Source organism: Pinus tabuliformis, chromosome 2_2, assembly GCF_031772625.1.
Source record: "Pinus tabuliformis cultivar Carrire ecotype Pingquan chromosome 2_2, CPIR1, whole genome shotgun sequence".
In the NCBI taxonomy this organism is placed as follows: domain Eukaryota; kingdom Viridiplantae; phylum Streptophyta; class Pinopsida; order Pinales; family Pinaceae; genus Pinus; species Pinus tabuliformis.
Genome location: NC_142300.1, coordinates 254,109,476 through 254,126,515, shown reverse-complemented (window position 1 = coordinate 254,126,515; position 17,040 = coordinate 254,109,476). Strand labels below are relative to the sequence as shown.

Genomic DNA, 17,040 nt, shown 5'->3' with positions numbered 1-17,040 from the left:
ATGACTTTCTTGTTAAGAACACTAGTATAACAATTATGCATTTTTGCCTGGAAAGTTATGGAAATTTTGGTATTATTTTGAAAAATTTGAACAAGGATTTTTGTAAATCCAAATAAAAACTGTGAAAATTCATAATTTTAAGTGTCTTCAAATTTTTGCTGAATCAATTTTCGCCATAAAAAACATTATTCAAACAATGCTTTTACAATATTTTTTGAAATTCTTTGTAATTTTTTTTTTGAATTTTTTTAACCTTCTGGCCATTTCCAGCCTCTGTAGACGACTCTGAAAGAATATTTGGCTTTATCATGATAGCACGTCCGAGAGTAGCTTGAACCGACGACCCAATCCACTTTTGGTAGAGCTTCTCTGAGAAGGAGTACGCGCCAACTTTTCGCAGCTTTCAGTAGATAATTCGTTTCCTGTGAGAGACGCCTGATTTGACTGGTCCTGTTTGCTGCCACCGAATTTGACGTGAAGTTTAAGGGTAGGCTTAGCATTATTCTTGCTGGGTTTCTCAATGGTTACAGATGCAGGTTGTTTCATGACATTTGTGGATGCCGACCTGGAGACAACTTCACTGGCAGCTACCACTTTGGCCTTCCTATTTCCCATTTTGTGCAATAAATCTTTTCTTTGGTAGCTTGCTTTCTCTTTTGCTTGCAAGTCTAGGCACCAGTCACATACACTTATTCCGTCTAATTCGAACTGATCAGAGTACAGCCTGCTGCAATATCTGCAACATTGCAGGTTTCATAATGCACATATCAGAATTAAAACAACTAATTTACAAAATATCAGAATTAAAACAACTAATTTACAGAATATCAGAGGGAATGACTGTAATCGAATACGAAATTATTGGGTCGCAGAGAACTCACATGTGTTGAAATCGGTTGTTGCATCTATGGCATCTAAACAATCTTTCCTGAAATCCAACGTCGCCACACATGCAGCATTCTCTTCCTTTTCTTTTCTTACTATTCATTTTGGAACTGGAATATTTTGTTTCAAGTCCTTGGAGATCCATACTATTCGAACGCCCCAGATTATCCTCCATGGAAATGCATGCAGCTTCCCTAATTTATGACGAGAACCCTAACGAATCTTACAGCATTGGTACGGTGAAAGGCATGGGTAGATCCATTTTCCCAGGTATTCTGTCTGATAACTATATGGGCATTAGGTGCATCACGTTTGGTATGTTTGAGAGCTCTGGATTTTAACTTGAGCAGACATGACACATGCAGTACAAGTAATGGTGGGGATGGAGGCACGGAAATTCTGCAGAGCACAAAACCCAACTATTGCTTGACTGACCTCCATAAAGTAAAATGTCATACTGCACCGTTTGCTAGACGACTGGAAAAGCTCTCAGTGTACACAGACACAATTTATTTCTACAATAGTGTCATACTGCATACAATAAACTAAACATAGAAAATGAAAAGTTGGCCTGGGAATATATTCCTGACTGCTTTCTTCATTAAAGATATAATATAAGATATAATATATAGTGATAGGCCTGGAAGGTGCAAGATGATGATTAAACTTTGAGGAGACCGAGAAAGAGGATGGGAATGGAGGGCCTGCGGCAGCTACAGACGGGATATCTGCCTAGGTTGATCACAAATGAAAAGGTGAGGCGGTTACAAACAGCATCGGGAGTGGGGAGAAAAGAGGAGTTCATGTGGACAAGAATGAGCAACCGCCCCGAAAATATGAGAGAATATGATCAGCGTTGACCCACCCACTTATAGACAGTAGAGAGACAGGAAACTTTTTCTTCTGCGACTGCCCATGTCACTCCCATGGATCTCTGATATTTTTTTAATTTTGATTGACACGTCAACTTCAATCCTCAATCCCTACAAATCACAGGGGAGATAGTGACACGGTGTGCATGTGCATTTCATAGAGAAGATAGTGAAATGGTCTGTACATAATAAGTTTGTAAGGTGTGACAGGATTAATCTCAAGTGGTACTGTTATGTCAACATGATATGGTATTATTGCATCATGATGTTCCATTTCATCAAAAAGGCACTGTCTTCGAATGTAGATTATAATGAATAAAGGAGGATGCATCTAAAATATACTTTTCAATCTAGGTTCAAGAATGGAGTTTGTATTTCAAAATGGAAAATAAATATGATTTTACTATTTTAGTATTAACTATAATTCTAGATTTATAATATTTTCTAATATATTTATTACTTTGTGTTTTAAATTATTTTTTTAAGTAATTATTTTTTTATAATATTTTAAAGTTTTATATTTTAGGAATTTATAGGGTAAGTTTTTCACACAAAGCATTAAAGGACACCACTCACAAATAGATCACATATCAATATATCGGTATTCTTGACGTGGTTAAAATCGTCAAATAGAAAAACAATCCACCGTCTGAGTCAACGCGGGTACTTCTAGCAATTTATTAATAAAAGAATGAAAATTTACGTAAGCTTCTCTCATGAACGGTCACACTACAAATGACCATCCATGCTCTTTAAATAGATATCATGGACCAATCGGGTGTTAAGCCACGGATCAAGTGTTGGTAATACGAAGGAGAGAATGAACTGTGAGATCACTTTATGTCTAGAACATATCGTGACCGTTGGATTGTAAGTTACAAAAGTGCATAGTAAAGAAACACACTTTACCTAACTCTACACTAGACCAAGTTATGCTTAACTATTTCCTATGTGTCGGAATATCCTAACATTCCCCATTAAGAACAAGTTGGGACAGGATTGAAAGATATACGAATATGACACGATATGAGAAGGAAGGAGGCATTAGAACCTATCCCCCCTTAGTGACAACTTCCTGAACTCCAACCATAAATCGAGGTTTAGTAAACTTCGCCTCTGTGAGACTGTGAGAGCCTTTGTAAATATGTTTGCAACTTGATCATCAGTTGAACAATATTGCACTTCAAGGACATGGTCATGAATGAGCTTTTTTATGAATTGCATGTGTAGTTCAGTGTGTTTTTTGCGCTGATGTTGGACTGGATCTTCGCATAGTTGAATGGAACTTTGATTATCACACCAAAGTGTAGTCATATGTTGCTGCTGAAAGCCAAACTTTGACAGGATCTATCGAAACCACAAGACTTCCTTACTAGCTTCTACAGTGCCATGATACTCTACTTTTGTTGAAGAAAGAGAAATGACACTTTGTTTCTTGCAATCCCATGTAATAGGTCCAGAACCAAGAGTGTAGACATAACCTGCAATAGACTTCTGATCATCAGGGTCACCAGCCCAATCGGAATCTGTGAAACCAACCAATAGAGGAGATGTTTCTGCACTGTAATGAATCCCAAACTAAATTGTACCTCGAACATAACGAAGTATTCTTTTAGCTGCTTTGCAATGAATTTCATGTGGGCTTTGCATAAACCGAGCAATAACGCCAACAACAAAGGAAAGGTCAGGATGGGTATGGGTCAAATACAAAAGTTTTCCTACAAGCTGACGGTATAAGGTAGCATCAACTTCAGGGGAAGTACAAGTGACTAAAAGTTTGGCTCCGGAATAAAAGGGAGAAGGGGATGGCTTACAGTCTTCCATGTGAAAATGGCATAGAAGATCACAGGCATACTTGGATTAGGAAAGGGAAATACCTCCCTTGGTTTGCAAGACTTGAAGACCAAGAAAATAATGCAAGTGTCTTAAGTCTATCATTTCAAACTTCTTTTTAAGGTTGTACTTCACATGGTTTATAAGGTTGGGATCACTACCAGTAAGGATAAGATCATCAACATAAAGAACAAGAATGATAAGAGAGTTACCCACTTTCTTGGTGTAGACAGTTTTGTTAGAATGACACCTAGAAAAGCCAGTATCTAAAAGAAATCTATCCATTTTGGCAGACCAAGCCCGAGGGGCTTACTTGAGACCATAAAGGTATTTCTTAAGCCAACATACAAGGATCGATTCTGTTTGTATAAAGTCAAGAGGTTGTTCCATATAGATTTCTTCATGCAAGTCCCGATGCATGAAGGCAGATTTAACATCCATCTGATGGACTTCCCATTTGAAAGAGGCAGCAAGGGAAAGAAAAATTCGGATAGAGTTCATTTTGGCAATAGGGGAAAAGGTTTCAGTATAGTCAATGCCTTCAACTTGTGAAAAACCCTTAACAACAAGAGGAGCTTTATGTTTATCAACTTTCCCATCTGGTCCAAACATGGTTCTGTAAACCCATTTGCATCTAACAGGTCTTCGTCACTTTCTAAGTGGAACAAGATCCCATGTATCATTTTCCAATAATGAACGATATTCTTCATTCATAGTTGTGTCCCAATCTAGATGGCTTAAAGCTTTTGAAAAGGTTTCAGGATCATAATTCGATGAAGCTTGAGCTAGTAAAGAAGAGGCTCTATTGAATTTAGAATGTGTATGTCGCTGATCTGTAGGATCATTTGCAATAGCACCTACTGCATCCCGAGTAGCACAGATCCATTTCAGAAGCTAAGGAGCTAAAGGAGGATCTTGAGAAGGTGGGGGAGGATTGTCATTCTCTCTCTCATCATCTGAAGAAGAAATATTTTTAGAAGTAGAAGTAATAGAGAGAGGTGGCACATCTGCCGAACTAGGCTCGTAGGCCGATATATTTTCAACAAAATTTACATCTCTTCTAAATATAACATATTTGGATTTAGGTGAAATAAGTTTATATCCTTTGACATCTTCAGAGTATCCAACAAAAATACATTTTTCACTCTTAGGTTCTAAGGCTTTATGTTTCTCATCTGGAATATGGGCCCATGCTTCTCTTCCAGAAACACGAAAGTGACTTACATCTAGTTTAATTGAACTCCATGCTTCTTCTTGAGTGATATTCTTTAAAACCTTAGTAGGAGTGCGATTTACTATGTAGTTTCCACAACTAATTTCTTCTGCCCAAAAATTAAGACCAATTCCTTTAGATTGAAGCATACAATTAGCCATTTCCTTTAAGGTGTGATTCTTCCTTTTAGCTACACCATTTTGTTGTGGAGTATATGGAACAATATGTTGCATTTGAATTCCATGCTCATTGTAAAAGTTGATGAATTTGTTGTTAACATATTCTTCGCCATTATCATATCTTAGCTTAATAATTTGATGTCCAAATTGGTTCTCAACAAAGGCCTTAAAGGCCTAGAACATGTTAAATAATTCACTCTTGAGTTTTAAGAAGTATACCCAAGTGCGTCTTGAGAAATCATCAATGAAAGTTAAGAAATACTTGTAGCCAGAGAATGAAACAACTTGAAGTGGACAACATAAATATATATCCACAAGTTGTAAAGGGGTTGAGGAGTGCCAAGAGGCACATTCTTCAAAATTATCCTGATGATGTTTCGTGAGTACACATCTGGAACAAACACCATCTCTGCAAGATACCATAGGAAGACCTGTCACCATATTTTCTCTATATATATTTGAAGGGAGCAATAGTTCAAGTGACCAAGTCGATCATCCCAAAGCTTTCTCACTTCATCATTATGAGCAAAAAATACCAAGGGAAGAGTTGATGACCCAAAGTTAAAATTATACAACCTTGTAGAATCATTAGCAATGCCAGTAGCTAAAGTCTATCTAGGGTCTCTTAGGTCCTTAATTACAACATCATGAGGTGACAATTCACTGCTTTTACCTTCACCTAAATGATTTATCTGATATAAAGATAAAAGGTTGGAGGATAAGGTTGGAACACAGAATACATCATTAAATTGACCATTGTCTAGATGAACAGTTCTAGTCCCTACAACATTAAGAGATCTATCATCACCAACATATATATTTTTGGTGTTACAATCATTTAAAGAAGAAGACATGGCCTTATTTTTGGCCATGTGATAAGAAGCTCCAAAATCAATGAGCTACTCATCATAATGAGAAGAAGAAGATACATTTAGTGCATAATCGGACCGAGATGCTTGACAACCACATGTGGAAAGTGTAATTCAGGAACTTGAAGTTGAAGTTGAAGACTTCTCCAAATGGATGTTATGCTTCTTCATTGTTGCTTCCGAGGCTTCCATCTTCTTAAAGCATTTGGATTCGAAGTGGCCATCTCGATTACAAAAGTTGTAATGTCTATCAGTATTCTTCCCTTTGTTTTTATTTGCCTTATCTTTCTGTTGAATTGATTTTTCATTTTGAGACTGAAAGGGCTTAGGACCATTCTTTTAGGATACTGCTTCTTAGGATTCTTTGAACTTGGTTGTTTTTGGGTGGCTAAGGATTTCTTAGAAGAGTTTCCAAGATTAAAAATACCAAGATGTAAGAGTTTTTCTTGCTCTTTTATTGAAGAATCACAAAAGGCATAAAAAGAGGGAGACTTGTAGTCTTGTCCTTGAGAAATAAAGGCTTCTCTAGTAGAATGGAAGGTGGAAACAAACACAGGGTAGGCTGGTCCCAACTTAGTAAGAATGGAATAGATAAGGCTACCACCTCCTTTCTTATCCTTAACACCTTCCAAGAGAAGTCTAAGGGTCTTGAGCTTACACAAAAACCCTTCAATGGAAGAAAAATTATTGGGGTCCAACGTAAGCAACTCATTTTCGATTTGATGGGCTCTAATTTCTTTTTTAATTCCAAAAACATTAGTGAGTTGTTTCATTACTTCATTAGGGGTATCAAGTTCTGCGATATGGAAGTAGTTGGTGATGTCAAGAATAACCTGGCATGGACTTTCCATTTTAATAGAAACTAAAGTTGTAGATGCTAAAACTAAGTGTTGCAATGGAAAGATCTCAAAAAAATAGGTTGATTCAAAAAACACGGCTCTGAAAACAGCTTTCGGATGAAGAAGTTATGGCTTTTTGAAGAAAATTTGTTGAATATGCCGACGAAGTGCGTGAATCTGTGGAAGTGAATGATGATTTTATATTTAAAAAAGTACACCCCCTTTCCAAACTTAATCTAATTATCTCACTTAAAAAAAAAACATTATGTGACCCACTTTTATAAATAAGCGAAAGTCAGTTTTACAATGGTACTTTATGAGCTACTCATTAAATTGTACCTTAAGTAAAAGATAAAGAGACTTTAGAATTATAAGTGACTCACTTTTTATAATGGGTGAAAACACTTTTACATAAAGTAACTTTAAAACATAAGTTACATGTGTGTTTTGAAAAAGTGACTCAACAAAAAGAAATACTCGAACCCAAGACCTCTATTCTCATAAAGTAACTTTGGACCAAGTGAGGTAGTTTAAAAGATTAGTGATTTTTGGAAAAGAGGAAGGGTTTTTTTTTTTTTTTTTAATCACTGAAGCTTTGGGATGTGTGCTTACTTGAAAAAGCTCTTTTTTCCTATAAAACAAAAAATCACACAACCCAACATAGACATGCAAAAAAAAACCAAACCTTATGGCTTGAAGTTAGCTTTCACCGGAAACTATATGTTTTTCTCAATGTTTCTAATTTTCCAAAGTCACAATAAGGTGCGACGGAAAAGAGCATGTGCATGAGAAAAATTCTTCCTTTCTATTTCTGATTTTCCCTGAGCGCACAGAGTCACGGGGCAAAGAGCATACCCAGAAATGAAATGTATAGATCCAGTAATAAAAAACAGAGAGATGAATAACTAAAACTACAAATAAAGATTGTATACCTACATATCTTAAAAATGACATAGCTAGGGCTACCATAAACCTTTTCGCATGAAACAAAAGGGGTTCCTCACTAGAATGGATTCTCCTAACACAATAGAGTAGTCATCTCGGCCCAAACGCAGTCAGAGACAATAGATCTAGGAAACGACAGTCGAATGCAGTTGTACCAGCTTTGGATTTGGATCACCAACAGATACGGCCCTAAAATAGCTCTGATTCCATGTAGGAATATACAGGGTAAGTTCCTAAGACAAAACACCAAAGGACATCGCTCACAAACAAATCACAGATCAATACATTAGTATTCTTAATGTGGTTAAAACCCTCAAAGAGGGAAACAGTCCATGGCCTGAGCCAACGTGGCCACTTCAAGCAATTTATTAATAAAAGAATGAAAATTTACGTAAGGTTCTCTCATGAATGGTCACACTAAAAATGACCCTCCATGCTCTTTAAATAGAGATTATGGACCAATCGGGTGTTAAGCCACAGATCAAGTGTCAGTAATACCGAGGAGAGAATGAACCATTGGATCACTTCATATCTAGAACATCTCGGGACCATCATATTGTAAGTTACAAAAGTACATAGTAAAGAAACACACTTTACCTAACACTACACTAGACCAAGTTATACTTAACTATTTCCTATGTGTCGAAATATCCTAACAATATTAATAAATTATTTTTAATTTAAAATGCGTTTGTATTTTGTGTTTGTTTGGTTGGTTAAAGGGAGGTTTTATTGTAAAGGTTTTTTTTTTTCTTATATATTGTTTTTATCAATAAAATAATATTTAATATTATTAGTTAATAAATAAATAAATATTTAGTTATTTAATATTTTATTATTGAAGTCCATAAATTTTGGATAGATGGTAATTGGATACTTTGTCAAGCCACTCCTTAATATGAAATTATTGAAATTTTCTTTCAAATCAAAATGATATATTAAACATAATGAACTTATAATGCTACTAAACTTACAAATACATATATATTATTTTTGACATTTTAATTCATTATAATTTTTTAACTAAATTATTTGATATTTTGAATAATATTTCTTTCATTTTTAATTACAATTATCAATTTATTTAAGAAAAAAACATATATTTTCACATCTATTTCCATTTGCTTTAATATAAGAAAGATTTGATAACATAAAATAATAGTATGGAAAATTTTGAACTTGAAAGATATAAAGTTACTTTAACTTTTCATCATGGATAAAAACTAATTTAATAGTATATTAAAATTTTGAAATATAAATATTTTAACAAATTTAAATATAAATGATAAGATTGAATGCAATACCATTTAACTGATTAAAATGTTTTTATCTGTTACTTAGTCTTCCACTTTTATATTTAACTTCTATCAACTCTTAACAATAGTTAATGGTTATCATTAAATTTATTAATCATAATAATATTGATTATAAATAATAAATTAAAGTAATAACATTTAACCCATTTAAACACGTGCATAGCTTATTTAGCTTTCCACCTTCATGTAACTCCACATTAGTTAATAATTATTATTAAATTTATTAATAATAAATTTATTTAATAACATTTAAACATTTAAACATGCGGATACCTTCTTTTGCCTTCCGCCTTCATGTAACTCCTTCCCAAATTTGCCATCCTTATTAAAGTTACACGAGCTACCAATTTTGGTATTTTCATTTACTACATACATGTTTTGGAAAAACATTATCACAACACTGCCATTAAGTTTTAAAGGGATTATTATCTCATTATAATTAAGTTTAAATTATTTAATTTATTTATTTTTGGAGAAAGGATATAATTTTATTTAACTTGAAATGAAAATAAAAATTACATTTCTGAGATATTTAAAGTATTTAATCAAATAAGATATATAATTTATGAACAAATAAAAAAAAATTATAAAATTTATAAATAATATGTCAAAATTAGGAATGATAAAAATCGTCTAACTTTTCTTTTTCTTTTTTCCTTTGTCTTTTGTACCTTCCACCATTCCCTAGGGTTAGGATCCACCGTTACCATGGTCAATTCATTTCCATATGTCTGTAAGGGGGCTTGTTTGTCAGAATCAAATCTCTCAAACGAATGGTTTCTCCTGATACCTCCATGCTTATTTCATCATGTGATACATGCTCCTGCTACAATAATGTTTGGGTCATTACTAGCTAGTACCCTTCTAAATGTGTGTTACATTTCCAAACTGAATCACAACTCCCCCTTCTAGTTGATTTCCTTGTTGGATCTGAGCATCTACATTTGTGTTTTTCTCCATGATCTCCTCATCTTCTTCTTTTGAAAGATGAGGATCAAATAATTGCCAGCCCTTCAACTTTTGGGATAGCCTCTTTTCCTTTTTTGAATTATTTTTGGCCTACAGGCATGACTTATATAGGTGTCCATTTTGAAAGAAAATACATCATTTGAAAGTCATGTTCTCATAATATAATACTTGAGTCCACTGGATGTTTTTGTGCTTCAGTACGATTCTATCAGGTAGGCCTTTTCTCAAGTCTATCTTTAAACATATTTTGGAAAAGGTGAAGATGCCTTTTTATGTTCTTTCAATGTCCATCTTTTTATTTTTTCCCAAAATATTTCCAATATCCTCTACAACCATGGTGGCAAAAAGGAAGAGTGAGATTCAGTAGTATCACCCATACTACGTAGCATCAAATTTTTGGAACCATGGGGTAATGAAAAGCCCTGCTCTGCCCCAAAACCATGGTCCCTCATTTAGGGAAATTTCCATATCTTTCTTTGTATCAAATTGAACTATGAAAAATCCTTTGGATCATAAATATATATCATAGTCAGGGGTCTAAGGAGAGAAGATCCATTGGTGTAATGCGTCATATTTTTACGAGAAGCCATTGAATTTGCATATTATCACCCAAGATTAGAAAACAGAAAAATGAGATTTTACCTCTTGTAGATTAACTTCCATATCTGTTGTTTGTTCCATTTCATCTACGATGTAGGGTTCTTGGTTGTTATAGATTTGATCGAATGGGCTATGAGCCTTCCCTTGCACTTCATCCTTTAAAGAGTCTAATCCACCAATATCCTTCTCTTTCACTATGTCCTTGAAAGAGACAAATCCAGTAGGGTTTCTATAGATTGAAGTTCCACACCTCAACCTCAAGTTTAATATTATTGTTATAGACATTTTTGTGCCTTACAGCATGAAGCATGAAATGTCAATAATCTGAGGGATCCAAAGTCCCTAAACATGTTGTTCCTACCCCTAGAGGAACAAGGTCAGCAAACCACAGCACTGAAAATCAGTTCTCCACCTGAAAACACTCAAAAACAAGCTATTTCTGGATCATGTCAGCTGCTCCACTGAGCATCTGCGCTGAATGTCAACTGCTCCACTCTGTACCTGCGCTGAATGTCAAAAGCAATGAAGGCTACCTGCGCTGGGCGAGATTGGCCAAGTGGCACAGTCATTCTGCAAGGTGTCAAATGCCCAGGAAGCTTCCAAAATGACACTTGGATCAGGGAATTCGCCTTGTGATGAGTAAGAGGATCTAGATCTCCAAGTGGAAGCAAGAAACTCCAAGTGGACTCAAGAACTGAAGTATAACTGAAGTGGGAGAGGACACTAGTCAGCTTCATGCCAAACTCAAGCTGACTCATCCTTTCTCCAAATCTCCTATATATAGAGCTCTCTCATGAGGTCTAGGGAGGCTGAAATCTTGTGAATGTAAGGAAGTGTTGTTGGTTTGAGTATAGAACTATTGGGTGATTGCTTTGAAGGAGGTGAAGAGGAGATTTCTTTCTGCTGGGAGGTGTTGCTGGATTGGGCCTCTTATGGTTGTGACACTCTCAGAACTTTACTTCTTCCATTAATAAAGCATTTGAGGTTCTTCTATATGCATGTGTCTCTGTGGCGTATTGATGCTTGTATATTTGATTTATTCTAATCCTTGAATCAATTATGGATGTATGCTTCTTGTAGTTTCCCTTTCTTGTGCTTTTGCAGGATCTTTGTGTAGCTGGACCAGTGAAAGAGCAAGGAGCTGGGAGCAAGCAGCAAGGAGAGAAGATTGGATCAAACATTAGCGGAAGACAACGGTTAGTGGATCTCTTTCTCCCCTCTCTTACATCTCATAAAGAAGTAATCTTGAATAGTTTTGCACTCAAACCAATAGCACTTCCTTACATTCACAAGATTCTAGCCTCCCTAGACCTCATGAGAGAGCTCTATATATAGGAGATTTGGAGAAAGGATGAGTCAGCTTGAGGTTGGCATGAAGCTGACTAGTGTCCTCTCCCACTTCAGTTATACTTCAGTTCTTGAGTCCACTTGGAGTTTCTTGCTTCCACTTGGAGATCTAGATCTAGGCAAAACTGGTTCAGTGCAGGTGCTGTGAAGGCAGTCTGCATTTCAGCGCAGTTCCCGAAGGGGCTACCTGCGTTGAATGTCAAACTGACAGTGTACCACCTGCGCTGAACCAGTTTTGCCTAGTGCTACTGGGGTTCCCTGCTGTTTATTGCCCTGTTTTCATCCTTGTTTTTGCAGCCTATTATCAGTCAATGTGCCTATCTGAAACCAACTTTCCTTGCCACTATTCCGCCTCGGTTGTATAAAGAAACTGTGTTTGTTCTTTGTGTATTTCTTATATCATTTACAGTTTCCCATAACGAAAGTGAACTAGTCTTGCTGTGGCCTCTTAGATCTAGACCTGTGATAAGTGTCGTTTTGATCTTAAGAGTTAGTTTATTTGCTGTTCATAGCTGATTGAGCTTTTTCTTTCGTCACATGGTTTGAATTCATATATTTCTAGTGTCGAAACAAGTAAATCTTAAGGTGTCTTTTGATTTTGGACAAGCTTGTTTGCTTTCACTTGAAATTGAATTCAAAGTTATACAACAGCTTTCTTTTTGTATCGCACAAACATTAAGAAAGAGAAAAGAAATACCTGCATTTTGCATTTTGCATTTGATAAGTTTGTATGTTGATTTAGGGAAAAAGTGCACTAGTGAGTGCTCTTTGATCTGTGTGAAAAGATTTTGTCTCTCTTTTCCCTCAGTAGTTAAGATTTTCATAAGTCGAAAAGATTGAAAAAGCTTGCTTCTCATCTTAGACTGCATTTAGGAATTTGTATCAAAACATCTCGTGGTGAACCTTGAAAGGCAAACTTTAAAAAGATCAACTTAAAATATGTTGAATGAACCTAACAACGCTTTGAAACATAACGCAAACACATAGAGGTCTAAGCTAGAGACGTGTTCCGGCGTCGTTAAACGTAGTGACTGTCGATCTCGACGAAGGTGGGTGATTCCTCCTGAGAGTCGGTGGCACTAATACGGACTTGTGCTCCCACGTACCGTCGCGTATATATTGGGAGACCCCTATAGGCATATATCTTTTATCCATAGGAAGCCGTGTCGACCGCCCTACTGATCGCAATGCAGTGAACACAGCATTCACGAAGATCGACCACTCGTACCGTAAAACGTATTCTGTGGTTTTGCGAAAAGTTTGGCACACCCTCTGCCTAAAACTCCAGAGCAGTTTCTTTTGGCCTTTTTCAAACTCTATAACTGAAAAAGTCCATCCGAGCATTTGTCACTTCGGGCTCGTTAAAACATCGAAGGAGACTAGAGTCATCTTTAGCTTTTTCTCGACTCTTAAAAAGTGAAAAAGCAAGTTGTGTCTAAAGCGTCGTTATAAAATTTATTTTAAGCGGAATAATCATCACCTTTCCCTCGTTGATCTTCGAAGTTAGTCTATCACTAGTGAAGTTCCTGTAGAATCACTAGGCAATCTATTGGATAGACTCGATATGTCTGAACAACCGTCGACATCTAGGACTGTGTCGTCCGACACAGCAACAACAGAGCCTCCTGCTGCTACTCCAACGATGTACGCCGGTATACCATCTGAGCCGGCAAGTTATCAACAACAAGCCGGAGTCCCGTCAGGGACGACGACATGGTTAGTTCCTATTTCTTCATCCGGATTATCATCTGGTATTTCTTATGTTGAAACTCAACAAATTGATCCAATGTGTCTTCAAAGGCCAATTTACCCTTTAAGTACTGGATTTCCACCATATGGAGGGCAGTATGCTCTTTCATTGTTCCCTCCGAGAGAACAACCATATGGGAGTTTACAACAAAGTTCAGGTCAAACTGGAATTACAGCCAGCGGTTGGGTACCGATACTGCCTCAACAACCAGGAGTTGTATATTCAACGCAACCAGTACACCCTGTGTCGAATATTCCCACCATACCTGCTATAGTGAATGTGTCGCAAGTACAAGCTCTACCTATTGTATGTCGACCCCAAGTTTCTCAGGTTGCAATACAACAACATCTTGTCTCAATGACTCAATCACAACCTCAGATTAGTGCCTCCTTATCTGGAGCGACTCAGGCTCAAACAAGTACTGTGACTCCTCATCTTGGTCAATCATCCAGTATTGGTCAACAGCAAATGGTCCAACAACCAGAGCTGGTTCAATCTCAACAAACGCCATTCCAGCAGTCATATCAAGGACCTGAGCAACAAGTTTTTGTAAGTAATGGGCAACCATACTATAATGGTTATGCCCATCAACCTTGTCAAAGTTGTCAGCATTATGCTGGTCTGCAAAGACCCATTGCTCAGGCGATACCATCTTATCCTGGATATGCTTCGCCTAACCTGAACCAACAGTTGCCCTTTGTAGCAACTCTAGAACTACCAGATCTAAACCGGCTGACGAATGATCCAATTGCTTATGCCCCTTGGTGGCCAGCGATTCCACATAAACTTCCGTCAGACATTCCTAAATTTAATGGAAATCCGGGTGAAGATCCGTCGAATCATGTGACGACATTCCATCTATGGTGTTCATCAAACACCCTGAATGATGATTCGATACGACTTCGCCTCTTTCAGAGAACGTTAACGGGTCCAGCGGCAAAATGGTACATTGAATTGCCTAGAGCTTCGTTCGACAACTTCAGTACCTTAGCCACAACCTTCTTAACCCATTTTCAATTACCAATAAGGTATGAAACGGGAACAAAACTCCTTACCAACTTCAAACAGACGACTGCCACCCACATATCTGATCATATACATGAGTGGCGACGTCGTCGTAGGATGGTAAAAATGTACATTCCCGATCAGCTATTAGCTGAATGGTTTATCAAGTCATTACTTCCTGCCATCACGGAAGATGTGGCAAAGGGGGGAGTCGTAACGGAAGAGCAGGTTATCGCTCGTGCGCAATATCTGGACTTGGTCTATACTCAGTCCGGCACGCTCTACGACAAAATACCTGACGCCCCTAGACTGGAATTCTCAATTCCTCCTCCTCCTAAATCAAACAATGACTCTCACACCGGCGATGGTGTGATTGGCAAGCACAAAATTTATAGTCAAAATGCAAATGAAGAACTTCTTGCCTCAGAAGTAAATGCCATGTTGACCGACAAGGGCAAACAACTGAAGCAACCAGGGGGCAAGAAGAAAAAGAACGGGAGAAAAAGGAAACCCCCAGCAGGGTGTCATATATGCGATGAGGATCATTGGACGAAAGATTGTCCACATATAGCTGAAGTTAAGAAACTCTTTAAGAGTTCAAAAACCCTAGCAGTATTGACTAATCCGTTTCCTAATCCAGGTCAAAATTTGGTTGCTAATCAAAATGCTTCCCGATCCCAAGTGCTTATGTTGTCTACCTCAAAGCAACAGAATGATGCTTTGACAAGGAATAAAGATTACAGGAATCCAAAGCTGTCGAACAACAAGGTTAATGAACGACCTAGTAGTTCAACAACAACTTTGACCGAAGTTGTGCCACCCATCGTTCCTGAGCCATTGATAAAGTCGCCAAAGGGAGTAGTACACAAATCGACATTTAATCCTCGTGCCAAAGGAGCACAGAATTATAATATAGTAGAGGACCTGGCCCAATCGCTGTCCGCTATGTCGACACTTGTGGTACCGCAAAATCGCTTCTCCCAAGAGCAAGCTTTATTATCAGCAATAGGTGGAATTGACCCAATGGATTCCAATCTTGTGGCCTTTGATCATAAAGGATATGACCCTCAGTTACCAGCTCAACTAGCTTTCCTTATTCAAGTGAAAGCCCTCAACAAAACTGTTCATCGAACAATTATTGATGAGGGGGCATCTACATGTCTTATGTCGATGAGCTGCTGGAAAGATTTAGGCTCACCACCCTTGTCGAAATCGTCAACAATGTTAAAAGCATTTGATGGACGATCATACACTCCATACGGGATTTTAAGTAACTTGCAAGTTGAACTGGGGGGCAAAACAGTAGGAATTGATGTTGAAGTAATTGATGGAAACCTCGATTACAACATCCTACTCGGAAGACCATGGATCTATGCCATGGCCGCAGTTGTGTCGACCTACTTCAGGAAGATTGCATTTCCCTTCCAAGGAGGAATTACAATCGTTGACCAACAAACTTTTCTCCCCAACAGTTCACAAGTTACGGGAAGCATTCCAATGATCCATGGAAGGAATCATTCGCTCCAAAATATCGGAGTAGGTCTCCTAAAAGACCCTGCCTTAATGGGTACTTTTGCCCTGCCGCCTCAAAGTAATCTGGCGGAAGTGACCACAGTGGAATATGAAACCTTCTATGTCTGATGGATTTGGACACCGAGGACGGTTCTTATCTCATGTCAACCTCATTAAAAAAATGAAACAAGGAGTCAGAGGACGGTTCTTATCTTGTGTCAACCTCATTAAAAAATGAAACAAATCCCCTTTCTCAAAGGTAAACCTTCATTCCAACCACCGAGTTGAATGCAATGAAGCTTGGGGGGCATGCACCTCGATTTGCGTTATTATGCTGGGGGCATGCGAACTTATCATCGAGCAGTTTTACCGCGGAATTTATGCTCGTTAAAAAATAGAAAAGCGAGATCCGAGCAGTTTTAACGCGGAATTCATGCTCGTTAAAAAATAAACATAAGCATTGAGCAGTGTTTTGGCGCATTCAAGCTCATTAAAAAATGAACCCATCTCGGTAAATAACCACTGTGATCGTAAATTTATTAGCCATAAAAAGCCTTGGTCGTGTTTACACCCGCCACCTCCATTTCATTTGGCCAATCGTTCACCTTCATATGATTGTTTACCCATTTTGAGGAACAGCTGCGAAGAGTGATTTCACTTAGCCATCCTTGTGACACTGCCGTGATTGGAAAATTCCAACCTGTACCTGGAATCTGCTGCTATCCCTGTTTATCACTCGTTCCTCAAAAGACAAGTCTTCTTTGAGCTCTTTTCATCTGACTCGTAAAATATGAAAAGTTTGCCGAGTTTTGGCCGTCCAGCTCGTTAAAAGGACCGGAAGAGCTATCCCTCCTCTAGATTTTAATCTTTTTGGACCTGAGGGATTATTACACAAAAAGGTCGAGC

At 37.5% G+C, this 17,040-nt stretch overlaps 1 protein-coding gene across 1 annotated transcript; it reads right to left on the bottom strand.

The window, feature by feature from the left end:
* Positions 1-306: 306 nt before the first annotated feature.
* Positions 307-1,060, bottom strand: LOC149192250 (uncharacterized). Its single transcript, XM_089406878.1, has 2 exons — positions 882-1,060; positions 307-736 (listed from the first exon to the last, which is right to left on the bottom strand). The coding sequence occupies exons 1-2, from the start codon at positions 1,058-1,060 to the stop codon at positions 307-309; spliced, it is 609 nt and encodes a 202-aa protein (XP_089263004.1).
* Between the last annotated feature and the right edge of the window lie 15,980 nt (positions 1,061-17,040).

Bases quoted from the DNA above. Each gene is read 5' to 3' on its own strand.
- LOC149192250 (XM_089406878.1), bottom strand. From the start codon at position 1,060: ATGGAGGATAATCTGGGGCGTTCGAATAGTATGGATCTCCAAGGACTT. The intron at 737-881 runs GTGAGTTCTCTG...GCAATGTTGCAG, and splicing joins AACAACCGATTTCAACACAT to ATATTGCAGCAGGCTGTACT.